At 43.9% G+C, this 26,545-nt stretch overlaps 1 protein-coding gene across 1 annotated transcript; it reads right to left on the reverse strand.

Annotated features, from left to right (window-relative positions):
- Positions 1-1,650: 1,650 nt before the first annotated feature.
- On the reverse strand, positions 1,651-5,619 carry NKX3-1 (NK3 homeobox 1; the record flags this gene model as incomplete). Its single annotated transcript, XM_083368829.1, has 2 exons — positions 1,651-2,227; positions 5,346-5,619. 2 exons carry the CDS (start codon positions 5,617-5,619, stop codon positions 1,824-1,826), a joined length of 678 nt encoding a protein of 225 aa, XP_083224955.1. The 3' UTR covers positions 1,651-1,823.
- Positions 5,620-26,545: the final 20,926 nt, after the last annotated feature.

Genomic DNA, 26,545 nt, shown 5'->3' on the forward strand with positions numbered 1-26,545 from the left:
TACAAGTTGCCCATATTCCCAGAAGTAAATTAATAATGCACAGAGGGGATGTCCAACTTTCTTCAGACCCTTTCTCACAACGGTCACTGTAGCAGTGCTATTCAACCTGGAAAATTAAGTCATTGGACTCACAGTAAGAAAGATTGCTCACCTTAATCCAGCAACTAGGGGGAAAAAGATCCTCTCATTATATCCATCACCTTCTAAAAGCTGGATCCCATTTCTTCCTGCTTGGAATCAAAATGAGATGCACGCTCTGCCTTGCACCCCCAAAAGATATTTATTTAGAGTAACACCCCCAAAAGATTTTATTTAAAGAAACAATTTCATCGGCTTCCAGAGAAGAGAACCTGTGCGCTCTGCCGATGCATCATCACCCAGGATCCCTTCAACACTGCAGACAACCAGCCTCAAGTGGCACTTCGTTCAAAAATGATGCAAGGTGCTGTTCTACTCGCACGGAAGCAGTTTGATGAATCCTCGTGCTTGAAGGACACCATGTTAGGATTGTACAAGGAAAGCTCACCCTGAATTATACAGCCATCTACTAAAGGGAGCAATTTAGAGTTCAGAAACCAGAAGTGCTACCAAACGACGTGAAGAGCGAGTTGTGGCTTTGCTGAAAGCACAGGGAGGAATTCTACCTTTGACAGGTATTAGATTGGCTGTTTCACATAACCCCCTAATCTTTTCCAGGGTCATTTCAGCCCATGCAATCTCCCCATTGGAGTGATATGTTTATGAGAAGCTGTTTAGAAGCTACAAAAATCTAGACTAATTTAAACCATAAAGCAGCAAGGCACAAAAATGGAAACTTGTCTTATACCACATCAAAGAAACCCCAAATTTTCTACTATGTCTGGTAGTAAATTCATGAAGTTCCAGATGTACAAGGACTGGGTTCACACCTTAAAGCTGAGCCAGGGATTGTTTTGTGCATCGTTTTTTGAATGCACCATGATTGTCTAGATTCACATTTTACAAGAGACTACCTACCATGGCCTGTACATCATAATGGTTCATCCAACACATGAAATCAGGGATGTACAATCTAAGGTTTCAGATGACTGTAGTGGATGCCACAATGGGAAGACAGCCTACCACCTGAAAAATGCCTACATGTGAACCCCATATTGAAACCAAGCTAACTACATGGTACCACTTGAGAGGCCAGTCAGCATTCTCCAGCCCATTTATCTGCCATCGTGTTACTCTTTCAGATGGTGTTCAAGAAAAGCATATCCACTGAACAATTTAAAAAGAAGTGGGTCCTTATCGGCCAAATTGCATTTAAGGTGGAGGTTCAAGGTCTAAAAAGGACTGATGATGTTACCTCGCTTGGGTAATGAAACACCTGCAAGATAACAAGCAAGCTCAGAGAGCTACAAATACTATCCTTTATTGAGACTGAGGACTGCTACGTTGTCTGGTCCTGCCTAAGTAACTAGGGCTGAAACCTGGTATCTTTGTAATTATCATTCTCCAGAGTTATTAGCTCATTCTGGAAAGTGGTGCTTTGGGCATTCCTGTTTTAATGCCTTTGTCGGGGTACCATAATTCTTTCACGATATGTTAATGGGGGTGTGTAATTGCCTAGCATTGAGAAAATAGAGAGAACCACCTTACTGCATTCATGATTGCTCTTTTGACAATCCCTCAACCTGGAGAGTGAGAAGAGGACACCCTGCAGTGGAGGAGGAAACAGGTTGACCAAATCTCTCTGCAAATTCTACCTGGGCAATCAATTTTATGGTAGCAGTGTTAGCAGGGAGCAGATGCGGACATACAAATCCCTGAGAGACTTGGGTCATTGACAGCATTATTTACCAAAAGATTGGGCTCCAGCCATTCAGATAACATAAATATGGATTGTACTGATAGGTGTGGTATACGGAAAGTGCTAGGGTAGCCCTAGAGAAATTGTTCTCTCTGAAGACTGGGAGAGGCGAGTTCTTCTCAAGTTCTCCAAGTTCAGATGCCAGTTGCTTCCTCTTGGTCTTATATCTTCTGTTCTGGAACCAGATCTTCACTTGGGTTTCAGTGAGCTTCAGATTCTTGGCAAGGTGAGCTCGTTCAGGAGCAGACAGGTATTTCTGGTGGCTGAACTTCCTTTCGAGTTCAATGACCTGGCTGTGGGAGAAGGCTGCCCGTGAACGCTTCAGCTGTTTGGAGGCTCTCAGGAAGGACTTGGAGGAATGCTCACAGTTTGGCTGATGGACATCTGGATCTAGCAGGCAGGAAAAAGATGGATACAACTTCAGCAATGGCTCTTCAAAAGAGGGCAGACAATTTCACCTCACCTCACCTCACTCGAGATAAAGAGATGGAACAAACGTATGGATACTGGAGTTGCACCTTGCATCCCATACCATAACACTGTTGGGTTAATTTAGCAGGTTGGGCAACCCATTCAAAAGGTTTTTATTGAGCAAACCATGGCTAGGCTATGGACTAGTGCAAAGTGAAAAGCCAGCCATACTAATCCATGAAGAAACACTATTGTTTGATTCACCACATAAACCATAGTTAACAAACCATAATGACTGCCTTTGTGCATTATAAAAAGGTAAAGGTAAAGGTTCCCCTGCACATGCGTGCTAGTCATTTCCAACTCTAGGGGCCGATGCTTATCTCCGTTTCAAAGTCAAAGAGCCAGCGCTTGTCCAAAGATGTCTCCGTGGTCATGTGGCCGGCATGACTAGACACCAAAGGCGCACGGAACACTGTTACCTTCCCACCGTAGTGGTCCCTATTTTTCTACTTGCATTTTTACGTGATTTTGAACTGCTAGGTTGGCAGAAGCTGGGACGAGTAACAGGCGCTCACTCTGTTACGCGGCACTCGGGATTCGACCCACCAAACTGCAGACCTTCTGATCGACAAGCTCAGTGTCCTAACCCACTGAGCCACCATGTCCCTGTTCGTGCATTATACCACACCAGAATTGAATAAACCGTGTGACAGCTTTGTGCAATTTGTGAAGCTAACCACTGCCTTTGTATTGGAAAAATCAGGAACCATCCATTTGGAAGTGGTTCAGAAGGAGATCCCATCCATGGAAATGGGCATGCGTTCAAAGCATTTTACATCCTAAATTGCACAAATCTTTGCAACCTGCTTCAAATACTTTGAACAGGCCCATTTCTATAGTAGTTTTAAAAGAACAATGGTACTATTACTGACTGGATATTTGTTAAAGGATCTTACTACTTATCCTATGAGGTTCTTCCAGTAGCAGCTGAGCTGGTCTACCAATGTACTGTTGCCCACTTTGCCAGAGTTAAAATACTTCTGGAAAACCCATAGCAACGAAGGCATGGAGTCCGCCTTCCCTGTATGCCTACAGCACCTGTTATTTACAGATAGACTGCCTCTTGACATGGACGTTGATTTAAACCATGATGATTAGCTTTCTTTGAAGGACTCATTTTCCATCTCCTACAAATCATACCAGGTGATACCGAAGGGCTCTGATAACAGCCAGAGCATAGTAAAACAACTCAAAGAAGTAGTGAAAGACGTGGAGAGACCTGGCCCATGGAATTTTTCGTCTCACTTTACTAGGGGATTTTTCCCCCTGTTTCTTTTTGCATGGGAAACAATTTGGCAAACAGAAAGCCATTTCCGTAAATGCAGTTTGAGGTCTATCAGCTCAGGCCTCTCTCCCATCACCTCTGTATATATGTATTGAATTTATATAGCTGACTACCTCAAACCATCCTTAATCAACAATCATAAAAGCAACTAAAACTCTTGAAACTCAGTACAAGAAAGAAATTAAGTACAAATAACAGCCAAGGTAGTAGCAATATGAAGAACATGAAACCTCTGTAATTTTTGATGCAGAGAATTCTTTAGATTTGTGCATGAATTCTCCAAGCGCAACACTTCATAATGGGACTCTTTGCCCCAAAGAGAGCACAATAGCTCTTCTGGACATAACACACAAACCCTATAAGAGATATTGAGATACTGTCACCTTATCACAAAAAAGATGTTGAGAGTTTGGAAAAAAAATCAGAGAAGAGCAACTAAGATGATCAAAAGCCTGGAGACTAAAACAAAGAACGGCTGCAGGACTTGGGTTTGGCTAGTTAGTCTAAAGGAAAGAAGAAATAGGGGAGACACAATAGCAGTGTTGCACTATCTGAGGGGCTACCACAAGGCAGAGGGGGTCAGGTTGTTCACCAAAGCATCAGAGGGAAGGACGAGAAACAATGGTTGGACATTGATCAAAGAGAGAAGCAACCTGGAACTAAGGAGAAACTTCCTGACAGTGAGGACAATCAACCAGTGGAACAGCTTATCCCCAGAAATTGTGGGTGCTCCATCACTGGAGATTTTTAAGAAAAGACTGGACATTCACCTGTCTGAGAGGGTATAGGTTCTCCTGCTTGAGCAGGGGGCTGGACTAGAAGACCTCCAAGGTCCCTCCCAGCTCTATTCTATTCTATTCTATTCTATTCTATTCTATTCTATTCTATTCTATTCTATTCTATTCTATTCTATTCTATTCTATTCTATTCTATTCTATTCTATTCTATTCTATTCTATTCTATTCTATTCTAAATAAGCAGTCACCTCAACTTGCCCAGCAATCTTGAAAAGATTTGAACTCAACTTCCCCTATTTCATACTTAGAGGTCTAGGGGTAACATGATAGCAGTGTACCAATATTTGAGGGGCTGCCACAAAGAAGAGGGAGTCAAGCTATTCTCCAAAGCGCCCGAAGGCAGGACAAGAAGCAACGGATGGAAACTAGTCAAGGAGAGAAGCAACCTAGAACTAAGGAGAAACTTCCTGACAGTTAGAACAATTAACCAGTGGAACAACTTATCTCCAGAAGATGTGGGTGCTCCAACATTTTAAAGGAGACATTGGACAGTAGAATGGGTATAGGGTGTCCTGATCAAGTGGAGGTTGGACTAGAAGATCTCCAAGGTCCCTTCCAACTCTGTTATTCTGTTGTCTGATGTTCTATACAACATAGGAGCCACCTTTGCCTGAGGCACGAAGTTTTGGGTATCCGGATTCTCTGAATTTTCATGTTACCTGCTTGCTTATGGTTTTGCTGCCTGACCTCTGCCAACACAGTAAATTCTAACACAACGTAGGACACTTGTGTTGGAACAGAATGACCAAAAAACTCAGAAGTCATAACAGGTGGTACTTTTTGGTCACAAGGGTTAGTCTCAAAAGATGCTCCCAGGATCCGTTTCTCCCTCCCCTCCTTTTTCTTTTTTTGACACCCATTTGACCGGCCGCGGGGGATCCAGAGTGGAAGAGTCGTGCTCAGGATGTCGTGAGAACGCGGCCGTTTGCAGGAACCACAGAGTTCACCTTACCTGTTGCCTCCGTCTCGGAGGCTCGGGGAGCCCCGAGAGGGAGGAGACGCCTCGGGCTGGTCTCCCCTGGAGAAGCTCCGTCGGAGCGACGCGGGCGCGACGGCTTTCCTGCCTTCGGCTCCGCGCTGGAAGTCTCCCGCGCGTCGCCCTTGCGCAGGATGTCCTGGATGAGAAACGAAGTCAGTTGCTTGGAAGGGGGGTCCGGGGCGGCTCCGCCGACCCCATCGGCGGGCAGCGGCAGCCGCGGGAAAAGGGACTGCTGGGCGCTCTGCATGAGCCTTGCTGGCGCGGAAAGGGGCGCCCGGGCGCTCCGCGCAAAGTTTGGCCAAGCTGGTGCGCTTTAGGTTCCCCCGCACGTCGGGAGGGTCGCTTATGTAGCCGGGCGGAGGGGCGGCGAGCCCTCCTCGCTGGGGATTGGTGCCTCCGGGCCCGAGATACGCCTCGTGGGCTTCTCCACCCAACAAGCCGGGCCCCCGCTGACCTCCGCCGTGCGCTTCGGGCCAGCGCGTCCCTCCCTCCCTCCCAGCCTCCCAGCCTGCCTGCCTGCCTCCTCCTTTCCCTGCGCGAGATGCTTTGCAAGGCATGGACCCTCGAGACAGCGCTACGACGTAGTAGTGTTTGTAGGAAACGCCCTCGCGAGGTTCCGGGCCCCGCTTCTCTTCGGACTGAAAGGCAAGCCCGCTCCAAGCTCTCGGTTGCCTACTCCAGCCTTCCCCAAGCGGGCGCCCTCCAGTTGCCTGGGACTTCAGGATCCCGATGGACTGGGACGGCGGGAGTTCACCGTTAAAGCCTCTCCAGAGGTGGGAAGCCTCGGGGAGGTTGGCCTCTGCTCAGGGGGTCAGTCCCGTTGACCTCGTTGAGCCTTCTCTGGGTCTGCTGGACAGATCTTATCCTGGGTCTGCCTCGGAGGAGAGAAGGACCTGGTCGCCTCACCTGGAGTTCAGGGTGAAATTTCCATATCAGAGTCTATAGATTTGCAGCTTCTCTTCCGCTAATCACAAAAAGCACCCCACTCTCCAATTCGCTAAGATTTTCCTCCTGGAGGAATATCTTTGGCATTGGTGTCCAACTCAGAAATAAATAAGAGCAGGTGCTTGCTTTTCAGATACCCCAATGTTGAAAAAAAACACAACACCCCAGTGTTTTGTTTCAACAGTGCTTTTGAAAGAAAGGCAAAGCCCAATTAAATAATAATAATAATAATAATAATAATAATAATAATAATAATAATAATAATAATAATAATAATAATAGTAAACATCTTTGCACAATCCCTCACCTTCTGAACTTCTCCAGATCCATACGGCTACAATGTCTACTGTCCCCATTGGCGTGTCCATCACACTGATTTAAGATTATGGGAGCTATGCGCGCTAGCATCATGAACCCAACACAACGGGGAGCTTATTTTTGTGTTTTTGTAGGAAAGGACAGTTCTACAGCAACAATGTAAGTATACAATAACATATCTGGAAGTGAGCTAGGCAGCATATAAATGTAATAAATAAATAAAAATAAAAAGTGATGTGTGTGTGTGTAAATTTTTTTTTGGATTGCCAACAAAGAAAGGGATAAAAAAATATTTATTTATTTATTTATTTATTTATTTATTTAATTTATATACCGCCCTTCTCTCAAGAGACTCAGGGCGGTTAACAGGGCAATAGGTAAAAGACAGATACAAAAGTTAAAATTATTAAAACATGATTAAACAATGCCCATAGTACAAATTTAAAATTAAAGTCATAATAACAAACCCACCCCATCCCATCAGGCCAGGCCCGCTTCCTTAAAGAGATGGGTTTTAAGGTCGCGCCGGAAGGAGCGGAGGTCGGGCGCCATCCGGAGCTCTACCGGAAGATGGTTCCATAAGTCCGGTGCACCCACAGAGAACGCTCTCCCCCTGGGGGCCACCAGTCGGCATTCTTTGACCGGCGGCACCCTGAGGAGGCCCTCTCTGTGGGAGCGTACTGGGCGGAGGGAAGTTGACGCCGGCTGCAGGTGCTCCCCAAGGTATTCTGGACCCATGCCATGGAGGGCTTTGTAGGTCATTACCAACACCTTGAACCTCACCCGGAAGACAACTGGCAACCAATGCAGCTCGCGGAGCAAAGGTGTAACACGGGAGTATTGGGAGACCCCCGACACAACTCTCGCGGCTGCATTCTGTGCCAGCTGGAGCCTCCGAGTGGTCTTCAAGGGTAGCCCCATGTAGAGAGCGTTGCAGTAATCAAGACGAGAGGTCACGAGCGCATGAGTGACCGTGCGCAAGGCATCCCGGTCTAGATAGAGCCGCAACTGGCGCACCAGGCGAACCTGGGCGAACGCCCCCCTAGTTACAGCTACAATATGGTCTTCTAAAGAGAGCTGTGAATCTAGGAGGACTCCCAAGTTGCGAGCCCTATCTACAGGAGGTAATGACTCACCCCCCATAATGAGGGGTGGGATATCCTGAATATCCTGGGATGCCGGTACGCACAGCCACTCCGTCTTGTCGGGGTTGAGACGAAGCCTGTTCCTCCCCATCCAGACTCGGACCGCCTCCAGGCACCGGGACATCACGTCGAGGGCATCACTGGGGTGGTTTGGGGTCGAAATGAAAAGTTGGGTATCATCAGCATACTGATGATACCCAACTCCAAAACCACGAATGATCTCACCCAGCGGTTTCATGCAGATGTTGAACAGAAGGGGCGAGAGGACTGACCCCTGAGGGACTCCACAAGTGAGAGGCCTCGCGGTCGACCTCTGCCCCCCCGTCAACACCGACTGCGAACGTCCCAGGAGATAGGAGGAGAACCACTGAAGAACCGTGCCTCCCACTCCCAATCCCCTGAGACGCCGCAGCAAGATACCATGGTCGATGGTATCGAAAGCTGCTGAGAGGTCTAATAGGACTAGAACAGAGGAGTATCCTCTGTCCCGAGCCCTCCAGAGATCATTCACCAGCGCGACCAATGCCATCTCCGTGCTGTACCCAGGCCTGAAGCCCGATTGGTACGGGTCTAGATAATCCGCTTCATCCAGGACCAGAGGGAGCTGATGCGCCACCACACTCTCAACAACCTTCGCAAGGAAGCGAAGATTGGAGACCGGACGAAAGTTATTCAAAACAGCCGGATCCAAGGTAGGCTTCTTGAGGAGAGGTCTCACCACCGCCTCCTTCAAGGCGGCGGGAAAACTACCCTCACTCAAAGAAGCAGCTATAACCGCCTGGAACCAGCCTCGTGTCCCCTCCCGGGCTGCATAAACCAGCCAGGAAGGGCACGGGTCCAATAAACATGTGGTGGAGCTCAGCCTCCCCATGATCCTGTCCACTTCCTCCGGAGTCACAGGATCGAACTCCTCCCAGATGACATCGACAAGATCACTCGTGTCCTGATCGTCCGATACTGCCCAGTCGGAGTCCAAACCGGTCCGAATCCGAGCGATTTTGTCCGACAGATGTTGACTAAATTCCTCGGCACGCCCCTGCAAGGGATCCTCACTGACCTCCTGGTTGAGAAGGGAGCGGGTCACCCTAAACAGGGCGGCCGGGCGATTATCTGCGGACGCGATGAGGGCAGCGAAATAGTTAGATCTCGCTACCCTCATCGCAGCGAGATAAGACCTAATATGGGTTCTTAGTCGCAATCGGTCGGATTCAGATCGGGTGGACCTCCAGACGCTCTCTAGGCCCCGTCTCCAACGCTTCATCTCCCGGAGCTCCGCGGAAAACCATGGAGCCCATTGGGATCTGCGCCGGGTCAGGGGCCGCAAGGGTACAACTCGGTCAAGTGCCTCCGTGGCCGTCCTTTCCCAGGCCTCCACTAAGGCATATACACAAATATGAGCTGTCATGCTGTGACTACTGCCTGTTGATAGCCTTGGGTTAGGCTGAAACAGGAAATAAGATTTGCCCCATGTTTGGGGCCTAGCAAGGTAATCTAAATACTTAACAAACATTTATATATACATATACATATACATATACATATACATATACATATACATATACATATACATATACATATACATATACATATACATATACATACACACACACACACACACACACATATATATACATACATCTATATCTATATCTATATCTATATCTATATCTATATATATCTATATATCTATATCTATATCTATATCTATATCTATATATCTATATCTATATCTATATCTATATCTATATCTATATCTATATCTATATCTATATCTATATCTATATCTATATCTATATCTATATCTATATACCTATACCTATATACCTATACCTATACCTATACCTATACCTATACCTATACCTATACCTATACCTATATCTATCTATCTATCTATCTATCTATCTATCTATCTATCTATCTATCTATCTATCTATCTATCTATCTATCTATCTATCTATCTATGGAAACAAGCTCTGACTGCAGTGTCTTTATTTCTGGTAAGAATATGGTACCGATAAAGGAGAATATTTTTAGGTCAGGATTGAAATGAGGGATCCGAGCTTGGTTGTTTTCTTGCAGATGTTTCAATACCTAACTAGGTAACATTATCTGTGCTAGAAGGGAATGGGGTTAGTGGAGTGAAAGAGGAGGAGAAAGGAGGAAGGAGGAGGAGGAGGAGGAGGACTGTGGGGTCCTTGGTGCTCTCTGAGCTTAGTTGTTTTTTTTACAGATGTTTCATTACCCAAACTAGGTAAGATGTTACCTCATTTGGGTAATGAAACATCTGCAAGAAAACAATCAAATTCAGCAAGTGCCAAGGACCCCTCAAAATCTCAAAATCTCAAGTAGATTTTTCCCCTCCCTGTTTAAGCTTCCTTTGAGGTAGCAGTCATCATAAACTCAAGATTATCTTGCTTTCTGGTGGGAATGCTCTCCATCCAGCCCAAAATAAATATACAGAAAATACCCTGTTAAAAGCCAGATGTAGGAATGGTCTTTCAACCAGGGAAATGACCTGAGAGGATCTACTTCAAGAATGTCTTGAAGACTGACATTATTTCTTAAGTATCCCAAAGAGTATTGAGCTGTTTAAATGCCGGCCCTTTGAGCAAGTGTTTAACAGATGGTGCTCCTTGTCCAAAGGAACTCTGACAAGGAACAGTTGGCTTAATTCTACTTAATAATTAGTCTATAATTAATGTCAATAAATGCCTGGCTCAATTAAGCCCATGATTTCTCCTATGCTTTTAACTGAGTTAAAATGGGTTTTCTCTGTAACTGTTCATCTCGCCTTTCTATTCTCTTTGACATTTTTAGGAACTGTCAGGAGCTGACAATAACTCCTCTTAACTGCCGTGGAGGAAAGATTTATGCAGCAATAGGAAACCCAGAGTATAATAGGGGCAGGTTTTGGCCATCATTCTGCCCTGAAGTGGGCTGCACCTCCATCTACACCCCCTCCCTCCCTCCCAGCTTCTGGAGAGGAAATTAAGACCCGTGGCTGGCTGTTGAAATGCTTAGATGGTGTGCAGACTGGGTGGCCTGTGGGATGATGCTTTTTTAATATGCTCAACCGCTTAGCGGCAGCTTTTCACCTGTAGCGCACATTCTTAATGTTTGCTCTATGCCTGTGGGAAATGACCTTCTAACACCCCAGCAGAAGCCCTTCAGTTTGGGAGAGTGAAAGGATCAACTTGAGACCTCCAGCAAGGGTTGCCAACTGTTTGTCTTGTTGGAGGGACACATGGATTCTAGACTTACTGCTTTCTCTGAGAGAGTTGTCTCTCGGCCACCCATCGGTTCATTAGCAAGAACCCTAAGATATTCTGATGGGACTGAAACAAGCTGTAAAATGAACGTTGCCCTATTTCAGGGGTTTTCAAACTTGGCAACTTTAAGACTTGTGGACTTCAACTCCCAGAATCCCAGAGTTGAAGTCCACAAGTCTTAAAGTTGCCAAGTTTGAAGACCCCCTGATCTGGAGGAAGTGCCTCTTACACCCAATTTTATGTATATTTCCTTTGGATATGAATCCCACAATGTCCAAGCCAAATAAAATTATTTAGAGCAGGGGTCTTCAAAGTTGGCCCTTTTATGACTTGTGGACTTCAACTCCCAGAATTCCTCAGCCAGCCAGCCAGTTCAAGTCCACAAGTCTTAAAGTCGCCAATTTTGAAGACCCCCCTGCCCGATTTGAACCCTCAACCCAGTCCAACGAAGCACAAGTGGTCACATTCACATAATGCACAATATCCAGACCAATAAACCACATTCTGGCTGAAAGGGACGATCTGCTTCATTCAGCAGGCAAAGAGAACGGTGGCTTCTATGCCACACAGCCTCAATAGGAGAGTCTGCAGGGGTGACCTGCCTGAGCGGGGGTTGGACTAGAACACCTCTAAGTTCCCTTCTGAAGATGAAGACGAAGATGACATTCAAGATATCGGCTGTGGGGTCAGGTTTGACTCCTGCAACTGAATAAGCCCATCCATGCAACTTTCTTGACTTAGTTCAGTTTTGTGACCACCCCTTTTTTCCAACTACTCATTTAGTACAATGCTTTTCAAACCTCAACAACTTTAAGAGGGTAAGACTTCAACTCCCAGAATTCCCTAGCCTGCATGAGAATGCTGAGATTGCAAAATACTGGTCTAGTAGGTTGGGCAAACCCAGCTGAAAAAGATTTTGCAATCAGACCTCCACCTGGCCCAAACACAGCCACTTTTACAGTAAGTAAGGCCTAAAATTTCATTTTCTTCTTTAGCTTTCTTTTGGTTAATTTTTATTGGTTTGGTTTTATCTGTGATATTTTACTAAGCATCTGGTACAAACTGTGATGTTGGAATAAGTTAAAAGGTGCTTTGAATGTTATAATACAAACCTTGTATCTGATTAGGGTAGTCTGTAGGCCAGAGCATGGTCAAAATAATCAATAGTAGCCACAATGATGCAGTTTTTAATGTTTGGAGCTTCTGAATTTTTTAAAAACATACTTGCAGATCCCTGAAATGAATGCCAGTCACATAATTTGCATTGTGACATCACCACACAGTTTGCAATTCTCCTGTATGCCCCCTTCCATGAGTGTTCATGCTTATTTATTTAGCATATGATGGGAACATGACAAAAGAGAAGTAAACATATACACACAGTCCATGTAATTATAACTTCTATGGGAATATGGCAGTGGCCTCATAACTAGATGTCCAGTTCAGTTATCCCGCTACTCAGCTATCTGGTGTTGCTTTGTGCAGATATTCTAGGGAATGCCTGTTGTGGACAATCTTGCATAATATGTTTAATTGTTTGCATATCAGCAGCACAATCACAATAAGGAGAATCTTTCCATCCCCACTGATACAGGGCAGAGGCATTCCTTGCAGCATCACACTTAATTCTGTTCACTTTCAACCAGACAGAATGAGGCAGGTCAAAACCAAGTGGTTTGGCAGAGGGATCACTAATGGTCAGGCCACAAGAAGGTAACGTGGACCCTTCCTCTCTCCAGCCATTCTTGGGGATAAACTAGTTAGATGTTAAGAATGGCTGTTTTCCATGCGGGTCTATGGGATTTCAGTCTTGTGATGGGCTGTGCGTTGTCCTGGCCAAAAGAGAGGAATTGTTGTTCAGCATTGTTGACCATAATGGTCTTGCTCCCTTGGAAGGTTATACTGGAGGATTTTGCTTCTACTTGGAGTTCTTGAAGTGCATGCTCTTGCTCCTGTAAGCTGCTTTGGGAAGCAATCTAGCCTTACAGGCAGCTGTAAAATAGAAAATCTTATGAATCGACCATAGGAAAGAAAGGGAGGGCTTGAAAGATGTGGTTAACTTGCTTCAGAAATGCTGCGAGATGTGAGTTTCTGAGTTTATTTTGTTGTTCTCTACATTGCCCAATACTGGAACTCAAAGCATTCCATTTGGAGAAAGGACAAAAGCTGGGAGGTTGCTGGGAACAGGAATAATTCCCCACAGGGCTTCAGTGTGTGTGTATATGTGTGTATGTGCAATTTCTCCATTGGTTGTGTAAACGAATACAGGTGGCCCATGACTTACGACCATTCCTCCAGTAATTGTTCAAAGTTGCAACGGCACTGAAAAAAACGACTTATGACTGTTTTCCAGGCTTACGGCTGTTGCACATTCCCACGGTCCTTTGAACAAAGGTTGGGTGCAGCATCCCTGGGGTCTGGTACTCAAAAATTTGGTGACTTGGGCCCTGGCCTGTCTTTATGGCATCATCTTTTGCATCTCTGTGACAAGCAAAGTCAAGAGGGAACCAACTTCATTTAACAACCCTGTTATTAACAACTGCAGTGATTCACTTAGTAACTGTGGGAAGAAAGGTCTTCAATGGGGCTATCCTCACTTAACAACCGTCTTGCTTAGTAATGGAAATTTTCGGCTCAGTTACGGTTGTACGTCAAGGATGACCTTTATTTTGTTTTTCATAAAGGGACTTTCTCCCCCCCCCAAACAGTTCAATTTTCCTGCTTATAAAGGAAAGTTTCCCTGTTGGTGGGATCTAGATGCCATTTCTACATTCTGAGCAGTAATGAATATTTTCGGAGGGTTTTTTTTTTTTGCAAGTTTGCCTCTTCGTGGCCCATGTGGGTATTGCACAATTCAAACCCTGCTGCGTTTGGAGGAAAAAAGAAATATTTTGACTCGGTGGGTGCCTTACAAGCAGATTGCTTTGAAGAAGGTTTATCAGTCGATCTACAAAGCATTTACTTTAAAGCTTTAGCGTATTTCTTTTCACGATATTTTACGGAACAGTTCCATTTATTTTGTTTGTATTTGGAAGAATATTCTAACCGGGTTTTCTGAACAGGGAGGCAACATATTATTAATCGGATAAGCCAGAAAGTTTGCAATTACTAAATACATTGTGTTCCTATTAAAAAACAACAACAACACCCCGCAACTTAAGTCGGTGATATGACTTTCTCCACCCTTGTCTGCGTTGGATGAAAAGGGGATCGTTCTACTCAGGCTGATTAAGGTCATTGGAATGGATGGGACCCAGAACGTTACATTATTCTGAATTTTGTGTGGAATGCATTCTCTATGTCCAGGTGTGTATTTGGTCAAAGTGAAAGGGTTTCTTGATAGATGGTGCTGATTTTGTTACAGGGCAGAGTAGACAATCTGGACTTAGGTTTAGCTCCACTGTTTCTGGCTCCAGACTCTATCAGATATGTTGCTACACCTGCCTCTTATCTTAGTCAGTTGGAGTCAGTAAACCATTGGCTGTCCTGTACGGCAAGTGTAAAGAGACACTATTGTCTGAAAGACTCTTCTCCTGTGGCTCAGGAGAGGTGGAGACCATTGGACACATACTCTTTCGATGTTCCTTCCATAGAGCGATTTGGAAAAACCATATCTTCCCCATAATTCAGCGGTGGCGAACCTATGGCACGCATGCCAGAGGCGGCACTCGGAGCCCCAGCCCCGCCTCCCCTCACGGCTCCCTCCTCACGAGCAGCCCCCCTGGAGGAGAGTCGCCCCCCCAAGCGCAGCCCATGTGGAACAGCATAGCCAACGACATGGCAGCTGGGCAGCGGGAACAAGACTCCACCCTCATGCCCCATCATGCGCAGTTGATGCTGTGGGGCGCGGGCAGAGGGTGTGGCCACCATGGTGCTGCTGGGCCGCCTGGGCGATCTGCGGCAGGCTGTGCAGGCGGTGAGGCCCTACTGGTGGATGGAGCAGGGACGGGCTGGGGGCAGGGCGGGACAGAGTAGAGGAAGGCTGGGGGGCGGCGGCGGTTTTAGGGCACTCGGTCTCTAAAAGGTTCGCCATCACTGTCATAATTGATAGGTACCCTGGTCGTTCGGAAAGTACTTATCTCCAGTGGCTGCTTAAGGACGAGCAGGCAGTGATCACGGGGCAGGTGGCTAGATTCTGCGCAGCAGCACTGGGGATTCGCCAGAAACATACAAAAATACTTTTTAGATCTTGTTAATAATCTTTTATAATGAATTTTATGACGTGTTTTTATTCAGTACTAGACCATACTCAATGTATTTTTATTGCCAGGTCAGTATGGCTCAGTCTCTCAGAAGGCAGATAGGTAATATATTGCTATGCCTTCTTGTGTTCTCTTTAGTTCTGTTTTATTGGAATGTTTAATTTCGTGTTTTGGCCTATGGCTGTATAAACGGATTGATTGAATCTAGTGTGCTCCCTACCTACTAGACTCAACTTCATTCCTGTTCATGTTGGTGGGACTGAAAAAGCACAACATTTCTACAAGGAACTGGGATGCTTATTCTTGTCCCAAAGATTGACCACATATGGCCAACCTAAAATTTTATTTATTTAGTTAGTTATCTATTTGTATCCCATCTTTATTAATTTTACAAATAACTCATGGTGGCGAACACGCACCTTCCTCCTTCTCTTTTTTCCGACAGCAACAACCCTGGGAGGAGAGTTGTCTAAGACTGACTGTTCCAAGGTCACTCAGACGGCTTTCATGGCTAAGAAGGGACTAGAACTGCTCTCTTGCCTGGTGTCTTAACCAGAATGTTAGAAATTAGGTTCATGACCACATCTAGCATAAAGTAGATGACTTGGTCTAGCAAGTACTAGATTGTCTGTTTAACATGGTCTTGGATCTAATTTGCAACCCTTCCTAGACCCAAAGGCTGAAAATGTTGACTGGAAGAATCACTGTAGCTGCTAACAAAGTGGTAATCTTACACTCTGGGTTTGTTGGTGGCAGGAGAGTTTTGGTACCTACAAGAAATGCTTGACTCTACTGAAACAAACAAGAAGAGCTTGGAGTAGCCACCTGTATCCATGTTTAATGGCTATGGAGATTGTTGAAAAAAATAATCTTCATCAGAGTCCAGTCCAAGCTGGGAATAAACAAAATGGAGACTGCTTTAGAAAAAAGGTTGTAGTTTATTGAAGAGGAGAGCCAGACAGAAAGATGGCTCTGGAAAAACTGGCCGCATGTAGCAGGGAATGGTGGGTTTTTATACCTTCTGGGGCTTTTGTTTGGAGTTGTTTCTATGGTATGAACTTTGAGCTGAATCTGAATGTGCCTTTCTGGTATTCTGATGGTGGTGGGTTAGTCCTATTATGTCCCATGGGTCATATCCTGCTTTCCTGGGGCTGTGGCTGATGACTATTGGATTTTTTTTTGGTGTGAGGGATTGTTGATTCTAGGGATCTTTGTCTTTCTAATCCAAGCTTCCTGGCTCCAATTTTTCTGACAAGATTATCACATCTGCATTTCTGGAGAACTGGCTTTTGTTTGGGGCAGAGAGACGTTGGGGTGGGGTGGGGGGGTTGGTTTGGTTTCTGCCTTTATCCTTTGGGGAAATAGATTCTGCCTTTTTAATATTTCCCAAAATATTTCTTTCTCTGGATTCTTCCCACAAGATTGAGGAAACCTGAGCTTTTCAGTTCAATGGCCATTTCAAGTTTAAAGGTATCTTAATTGGAATTACAGAAAAGTATCTGAACTAAAAAAAATTGGAAGCAGGAGCCATGTGCTCAGGACCAGGATTTGTAAAGTTGCATACTTATGCATGCTCAACCAGAAACACAATCCTTTGCACAATACCTTTGTCTTCGACTTCACACAGTTGAAGTGGTTGAACGTAAGCCAGAAAGCAGAGGAGAAATGTCTAAACAGTTTTTAAATAAATTCTATTAACAATACATGTTCGTAATGTCCTTACTAATTACTGTAGCCTCTAAATCAGGCAAGGGACGTGGTGGCTCAGTGGGTTAGGATGCTGAGCTTGTCGATCAGAAGGTTGGTAGTTTGGCGAGTCGAATCCCGAGTGCCGTGTAGCAGAGTGAGCGCCTGTTACTTGTCCCAGCTTCTGCCAACCTAGCAGTTCGAAAGCATGTAAAAATGCAAGTAGAAAAATAGGGACCACTACGGTGGGAAGGTAACAGCGTTCTGTGTGCCTTTGGCATCTAGTCATGCCGGTCACATGACCACAGAGACATCCTCGGACAAGCGCTGGCTCTTCGGCTTTGAAATGGAGATGAGCACCGGCCCCTAGAGTCGGAAACAACTAGCACGCATATGCGGGGGAACCTTTACCTTTTACCTAAATCAGGCATGCTGGCTGAGGAATTCTGGGAGTTGAAGTCCACAAGTCATAAAAAGGCCACCTTTGAAGACCCCTGCTCTAAATAATTTTATTGGGCTTGGACATTGTGGGGTTCATTTCCAAAGGAAATATGCACAGAATTGGGTGTAAGAGGCACTTCCTCCAGATCAGGGGTCTTCAAACTTGGCAACTTTAAGACTCGTGGACTTCAACTCCCAGAATTCCTCAGCCAGCCATGCTGGCTGAGGAATTCTGGGAATTGAAGTCCACGAGTCTTAAATCAGCCAGGTTTGAAGAGCCCTGTATTAAAGAGAGTGCAATAGATAGAAATAAAATATAACAGAGATACAAATGGAAAATCGTGTCTGCTTTATTTTCTTCCTCTAAAGTTCCAGAAAGGAAGCCAGAACTTGAAAATATCCTTCAGTGAAGTGGCCCATGTTGGCCAGCAGATGGAGACAGAAAGCTGGACATCCTGAGCTCTCTGCTATTTCTCTGTGGGAAACTGAGATTTTTCCCATGGGGTGAATGGACTCTTAAAAATGAGCGAGAGTTGGAACTTTGGACACAAGATTTACATCTGGATTCACAAGACACACAGAACCTAACCAGGAAGCCATATTCTGACTTATCACAATGCCATTTCTTCTACGATGCTTGGTTGACCACAGATTACTCAACCTCTTTTTAGCCTAGTCCAGTGGGGTAGGCAATCTTGGCTCTTTTATAAGAATTCTGGGAGTTGAAGTCCACGAGTCATAAAAGAGCCAAGGTTGCCTACCCCTGGACTAGTCTGCTGTTTGAATAAGCTGTTGGTGTGTTCAGGTGCTTCCTGTGCGCCATTTGTGTATTTAAGAATGTGCCTACATTAAAGTTTAATCAATTAATGCCTTTCTTGGAGAAGTTCAAAGCAACACACACGGTTTCCTTCACTTATTTTATCCTTTTAGCAATGTTGTGAGGTAGACCCAAGTCACCCAGAAAACTTTGTGACTGAGGGAGAATTTGACCTAATCATAATCATAATAGTAAAGTTGGAAGGGACGTTGGAGGTCATCTAGTGCAACCCATGCTCAGGAGGGAAACCCTGTACCATTTCAGATAAATAGCTGTCCAGTCTCTTCTTAAAAACTTCCAGTGTTGGAGCATTCACAGCTTCTGGAGGCAGGCAGTTCCACTGGTTAATTGTTCTAACTGTCAGGAAGTTTCTCCTTACTTCTAGGTTGCTTCTCTCCTTGATTAGTTTACATACCTGTACATTTGGTTTTTCTTGCCTAAATGTAGAACCTTACTTTTTTAGTTCTAATTTTTAGTTCTAATTTGGAATTCAGACTGGGCTCCCTCACTTCGTCAACTCAACTTTATCCAATTATGTGGATGTGTCTGTGGTTGTATAACCAGGGAACGTAGTAGGAAATTCCTCAGCAAATACAACTGGATTTGTGCCTCAGAATTATCATGTAGGATGGCTGGACAGTGTGCTTCAGTGTACAGGTAGCTGTTGATTTACAACCATTTGTTTAATGAATGAAATTACTGAAAAAATGGTTTCAAAACTGGTCTTTGCACTTACAACTGTCACAACTTCCCCATGGTCACATGATCAAAATTTGGACAATTGGCAACTGACTTGTACATATGACGGTTGCAGCTGTCCCGAGGTCACATGATCCCCTTTTGCGACCTTCTGACAAGCAAAGCCAGGTTCACTTAACAACCAGGTTACTAACTTAAAAACTGCAGTTATTCACTTAACAACTGTGGCAAGAAATGTTGTAAAACGGGGCATAACTTACTTAACACCTATGTTGCTTAGCAACAAAAACGTTGGGCTGAATTGTGTTTGCAAATTGAGGAGTACTCAATGCCATTGTGACTCTGACATTCTTTTTAAGAATTTAATCCTGGCTGCTTAATTTTATTTTTATGGGTTTGGGTTTTTTTTTTTTTTTGAGGGAAATTGACTCACTTCTGATGGAAGTGAGGATGCTGGAGGATTTGGGGAATCTGGTCTGACTCATGAATTGTGTTGTGATGGTTTGGGGAAAAAGGAATTTGTAGTCAGATTGGTTTCCATCTATTTTATTTTCTCGTTAAAAGTAAAATACACTTAATAGCGAAGAAGAATTGGCGCCTTTGAACGGTGGTGCTGGTGTAAATTATTGCATAAACCGTGGACCGCCGGTGTTAAATCATATAAAACCAGACACCTCACTAAGATCATAAGACTGTGTCTGATTTACTTTGGCCATGTCATGCGTGCAAATTCATTGGAGAAGGCAATGATGGTAGGAATAGTTGGTGGAACAAGAAGGGCAAGCAAAGATCTCACTAACTTGATAACATCAAATCCAATGCATCCAACAACTGAAAGAAGTTGTGCTTGACAGAGTTGCAGGGAGATCACTTCCTATAAAGTCGCTAAGGAGTTGGACATGACTAAATGGTTGAAACAACAACAATAAATAACCACTGTGCAGATTAGCATCTTGTTGATATTCCTGACTTATTCCTCTAGAACAGGAGTCTTCAAACTTGGCCCTTTGATGACTTGTGGACTTCAACTCCCAGAATTCCTCAGCCAGGCACGCGTCCACAAGTCATCAAAGGGCCAAGTTTGAAGACCTCTGTTCTAGAAGGTCCCCTCCCTCTCTGAAATATTAACAATGTCACATTGTACCAGGGTATCGTAAGAAATGGAACTCCACAGACGGGAACTAATAACGATTGATTCCTTATCTATGTAATCCCTTTGTCCTCCCAAGGTCTTTCTCTAACTTCCTTTAAAATGGGGGGGGGGAAATGTATATTTATTACTTGGTTTGCTTTTGATAAAACTGTTTGAAGTGAAGGCGGGCATTTTTGTTCTCCTTAAAAAAAGGGGAAAAAAAATCTTCTGCAAAACATCAGGAATATATAACATGTGTTTGTGCCTCAGTGTGTTTTCCTTTTGTTTTTTTAATTAGAGGCACTTATTTAATTTTGAACAAAAATGACTTGGTGAGGAATTACGACCTAAACTATGTAGACTCCAAAGAGCAAGGAAATTGCTTAATTTCTCCCTGACGTCCTTTGTGGGGTGCCTGAGCTGTGATTCCTGACATGATAGGATCTAAATAAAACACAACTTGGAAGCAAGAGCAGACTGGAGGAAAAGCATCATTCATTAGGAATGATTAGATTCTATAGATTTCCATGCCTCCCCGCCTCCCCATTCCCTTCTACTGGGTACATGTTGGGAATAAGCTGCATTCTCCATCTCAGCTTCGTACCTTGAAGAAGTATGTCAAACATGAGCAGATGATTTGACATTCCACAGGAAACAAGTCAGGGTCTTCGATGACATTATGAAAGAATTTGATGAATGATTCATTCCAAAGGTTTGTGGTTTTGATAAAATACTACTAAAATGGGAACATTTTCTAAATTTGTGTATTACGGTAAAGGGGTTTTTAAAAAGAAAGAAAAAAGAACATCTGTGGGCTATTTATAGCTCAGGGTGACCAGACTTATGTGGTCAACACTGCCTGGTCATCTCTATGGTTCATCACCAGTGTTGCAAAGTTATTTTCTAGTCCAACCTCCTGCTATAAGTAGGAAAGACTATACTATTTCGGACAAATCGTTGTCCAATCTCTTCTTAAAAACCTACAATGTTAGGGCACCTACAACTTCTGGAAGCAAGTCGTTCCACTAATTAATTTGTTCTAACTCAGGCACACTGGCTGTGGAATTCTGGGAGTTGAAGTCCACAAGTCCTAAAAGGGCCAAGTTTGAAGACCCCTGTTCTAACTGTTAGGAAATTCCTCCTTAGTTCTAGGTTGCTTCTCTCCTTGATTAGTTTACATCTGCTGCTTCTTGTCCTGCCTTCAGGTGCTTTGTAGAATATGTTGACACCCCCCCTTCTCTGTGGCAGCCACTCAAATATTGGAAGACTTCAATCCTATCTCCCCTAGTTTTTCTTTTCATTAAACTAGACATACCCAATTCTTGCAACTTTTCTTCATATGTTTTAGCCTTCGGGCTCTAGACAAATTTTAATTTCTTTACTTATTTATTATTGATATGACTGCCTATCTGAAGCAACTTTGGGTGGTTTGAAACAATATTCCTACTTGTACTCTGCTATGTGTGAATTTAATGGCCCAAAATAATATTTCCTTTTTTTAAAAAAAATCCAACCACTTGAAGTCAAATGTGGAAAGGTGATTGGAAGTTTGAAAGCCGAGGATGGCTGGTATTTGTGCACTGAGTAGATAGTTGGACTCTCTGGTCTAAATGACTCCTCCCAACTCTTAAGATTCTATCACAGAACATCATTAAAGTCATCGTTTGCAAAATACCACAAACCTCTGGCTGGCAAAGATAATGACACTTTTGTTGTTGTTGTTGTTAGCTGCAAAGTCATATCCAACCCATCGCGACCCCATGGACAACGTTCTTCCAGGCCTTCCTGTCCTCTACCATCTTCTGGAGTCCATTTAGGCTCACACCTGCTGCTTCAGTGACTCCATCCAGCCACCGATCTCCTCTAGGACTGACCGGTTTGATCACCTTGCAGTCCAAGGGACTTGCAGGAGTCTTCTCCAGCACCATAGTTTAAAGGCCTCAATTCTTTTGCGCTCAGCCTTTCTTATGGTCCAACTTTCACTGCCATACATTGCAACTGGGAAGACCATAGCCTTGACTATATGCACTTTTGTTGACAGGGTGATGTCTCTGCTTTTTAGTGTGCTGTCTAGATTTGCCATGGCTTTCCTCCCGAGGAGCAAGTGTCTTTTAATTTCTTGGCTACAGTCCCCATCTGTAGTGATCTTGGAGTCCAGGAAAATAAAATCTGTCACTACCTCCATTTCTTCCCCATCTATTTGCCAGGAATTGAGAGGGCCGGATGCCATGATCTTGGCTTTCTTAATGTTAAGTTTCAACCCAAGTTTTGCACTCTCCTTCCTCACCCGCAACAAGAAGCTCTTTAGTTCTTCTATAATGACACTAGCTTGGGTTATAAGGTGAAATGCCCCATCCTTCAGGTCTTAGAAAATGTAAAAGAACCACTTAGTGCTTTTCTATGAAAATTCTCTCTCTCTCTCTCTCTCTCTCTCTTTTAAAGGTTTTTATTTTTTTTTCATGCAATCCAGTAGTACTTATCCAACAAACGTGTTGTCTGAGTTTATCATTCACTAATACAAATTTAATTCCTAATCCTTTATCCTTTTCTCCAGCCATTGATAAAATAAGACCCAAGATTGAACGCTTGTCTATGGAGATTCTCAAAGGTTGTCCCAAAAGGTGCTTTTCAAAAGACAGCTGGGCTTCGGGGTTTTTTTGTCCTTGAAAATGTTTCGCTTCTCATAGAATATAAAATAACTGGAAGGGACCTTTGGAGGTCTTTGAGTCCAACCCCCTGTTTGAGCAAGAGACCTATATCCTTTCAGACATGTGGCTGCCCAGGCAATTCTTAAAAGCCTCCAGCAATGGGTTTTTTTCCCATCCAAGAAGCTTCTTCAGAACTTAAGAGAACTTAACTGTTGCCTTTTGAAAAGCACCTTTTGGGACCATGTAGTGATTGTTTATAAAAGTCGAGAAAGACCTGTTAACACTGGACTGGATGAACTTAGAATCTGATATCAAAGGGGAAAGATGTATCCTAAGCTTTATTTTAGCTTCTGTTCCTTCAAACAGAAGCATTCTAATGCCTCGTGCAGTCTACCCCTCTCTCCTCCAGACTAATAAAAATCTCCATTAATCACTTTTCCTCAGCTTCGTTAACAAATGCCTTAGCCAAATGTTTATAATTTTCCATGTTTGTATTTTTCCATGGTTTGCATTTTTCCATGTTTTGGCAATATTGCATTTTTGGGTGGTCAACAACTATTGCATTGTAATTGTGGGGTAGGGAGGCGTGTAACAACAAAGGCAGAAAAAGAAATGTCATCTGCCTGTGTGCGTATATATAAAAAATGTTTGGAAGTCTATTCCTCTATTACTAATCTTGCTCTTAGGTCTATGTAAGGCTTACAACATCCATTCTGCCCCTTACTTTTTTTTTTCCTCCTGCAAAGGCAAAATAATAGACATGTTTGAAGATCTCATCCACTATGGAGATGTTGGGGGGCCACAAGAAAAATGCTGCTGGGCCCTACTTTGTGTACCCTTACGTTAAACGATTGTGTGGTATGCTTATTTCTGGCATAGTGTGATGTATTGAGCTCACTCTTTACGGCTTAGCATTGCATGCAAACTAAGGTACTGTATTATGACTTGTTGAACCAGCTGAGGTCCTAAAGAAATCTTGGCTGACTATTTTGTGTAAACAAAGCCCGTGAACAAAATAGGTGGTTGGTTGCTGAAGGCATTCTTGTGCCTGAAAGGCAGTTGTTCTGAGAGCTGTCCAAGGTTCTGCCTGGACCTGAATTTACTCAGGAGCACCATCTGGCCACAGGATGCTGGTCAGCACTGCAACGGGGGAGGTGTGAAGTGTAACACTGTTGCTGTGGTCAGTTTAAAATGGGTGGTTAGGCAGACTTGCTATTGATCCTGCTGTTCTTTAGCTATTGAGTAAAAGGGCAGGTAACCCACAAATTCTTTTTCCCTTTCACAATGGCAGGCATTATGTAACCCTCCCCCCCCAGCTTCTCCTTTCATTTGGATCACAAATGTCTTAGAAAAACCAATTGACAAGATTTCTTTGAGATTTCTTCCCCCGCTTCCCGCATATCATTATCCCCAAACATTGTCCACAGCCTGGAGTTCTGGATTGCCAATCTGAAGACTTGACTGGGGACCTTGGACCCAACGTGGACATCAAGCACCTTAAGGAGTTGTTGTTTAGTCACTAAGTCATGTCTGGCTTTTTGTGACCCCATGCACCATCATTTCCCAGAGTTTGCTCAAATTCACGTTCGTTGTGTCGATGACACTATCTAGCCATCTCATCCTCTGCCACCCCCTTCTCCCTTTGCTTTCAATCTTTCCCAATATCAGAGTCTTTTCCAGTGAGTATCTGAGGAGAATGGGAGGCAATTAGCATATCACTGAAGTTTCATTGTAGCATAGAGTGCAGATTAAAGGGGTAATTATAGTGAATATGGAAAGAGTCATTTCCGCATGAAGATATGCACAACTCATGGCTGCTGCATAGGCTTGCCTTTTGTTGTGAGCTCAGATGGATATTCTGAACCAAGTCCCCAAAAATGGATAAGTAATTGAGTTTATAGCTATCACTGCCAGTAGGTGGAGCCCTTTCTTTCACTTATCTTTTTTTTTCTTTCTCCAAACTTTGATGCTGGTGTTTAGAAATAGCATAGAATATCAGCAGATGGGCTAGAAATATAATCTAGGGCTAGATATTTGTTGTAGCTAAAATGAATTAAAAATGGTCCTAACCGGACATGGAGGTAGTTATTATTTCTTCTGCTACACAGTGACAATGTGAAAAACCTTTGTGGATTCCGCCCCCCACCCCCCAGCAATGAATAGCTACATCCAAACATGTGCAAGACAATGGCTGGGTGCACAAAACACATTTAAACTGGGTTATTAAATTTACTTTCTACTTTTGCAAAAGGCAAGTGGAGCTGCAAACTAGAAATGGAGAACAGGAAAGTGAACCAAGGTTAAAGCAAATGTAGAATGACATATTAATGCATTTGATAAATCTGCAACACACCTCATTAAGCAGGTTGCACTGCCAGTCGTTTCAATGCAATGTTGCTAGGAAGTAGAGGAATCTTCAAAAATGCAATAAATATTATACACACACAAACACACACACTCACACCCCTTTACGGTAAAAGGACGATTTCACTGTCTCTTGCTCTTCCAAGGAAATCATGTGCCTACTCCCTTAGAAAAAAGGCTAAAATTCTGGGATAGAACTGATGTTTTCCATGCAAAATTTTTTGGTGCCTACCATGTCCAAAGAGAATTCAGAAAGAATCCAATCAAAAACTGCTGCATTAGCTGGTTTTCCGACAAGGAACAAAGTGGGCTTTTCTGCGACTTGGAATTAAGCCCATCAATGATCTAACTTGGAAGAACATGGAGCAATAGTCAGTTGGAACTTCATCTAATTCCGATCTTCACGTACTGATAGTCCCTCTTAATATAAGGCAGTTTTCTTTGTTCCCTGCCTAGTGTCATCATCAGCCACTCTTTTCATCACTATGTTAAAAGCCACCTATATTTTTTTTTTTTTGAGGTGGGGAGTGGACGTGGGGAATGTCTTCACCTAGAAAGAGTCTTAGATTGCTGTATGTGTTTCTTTCTTTTCTTCTCTTTTAAATGAAATAAATAAAAACCTTCCTACTTTTTTGAACACATTTATTTATATTTCACATTTCTGAACCGCTCATCTCCCTGAAAGAGTAGATTCTGGGCAGGGTACGATAAAACATCAAAACATAAAACAGTACAGTGTATAAAATTAAAATGTTAGAGTTAAAATTTTAGAATTAAATCGTCAAAGAAATGTAGATTTTTTTTTCAAGGAGGCAAGCATCATGAAACTCTGTTCAAAATTACTTGACAAAGACAAAGGGAGTGGTCTCATGTCTCCAACCATCCTCACTTCTGAAGAAGCTTCTTGGATGAAATTGAAACATTTTCAAGGAAAAAAAAAACAAAGTCCAGTTGCTTTTTGGAAAAGCACTTTTGGGACAACCATGACCTGGATGACTGAGAATCTCCATAGACGCTTGTCTCCTGGAGTTGTGGGTGCTCCATTGCTGGTGGTGTTCAAGAAAAGATTGGATAGCCATTTGTCTGGATTTGATAAATTTTCTGCCTTAGGTAGGGGATTGGATTAGAACAGGGCCCCCCGACCTGTGGGCCATGGCCCACTAATGGGCTGCGGCCACTTGACGCATGCACACATGTGCATGCATTCACCCCACACACACACTCGTGCTAGCGCCACCCTGAGCATCCCACTGGCACTAGCACCATCCTGAGTATCCTGCTGGCGCTAGCCCCACCCCATCCCTGAATGTCCCACTGGCACTAGCGCCTCCCCGAGCATCCCTCTGGTGCTAGCGCTGCCCTCTTTGCAGCACTCACGCCTGTGCAGCTCAGTTTGCATGTGTGCATGTGCTCATGTGCAGCTGTTTGTGTGTGCACATGTGCTTGCGTGCGGCTGTGTGTGTGCATGTGCTCATGCATGGCCCATTTGTATGCATGTGCATGGGGA

This window comes from Vipera ursinii (assembly GCF_947247035.1).
Source record: "Vipera ursinii genome assembly, chromosome: 8".
Classification (NCBI taxonomy): Eukaryota; Metazoa; Chordata; class Lepidosauria; order Squamata; family Viperidae; genus Vipera; species Vipera ursinii.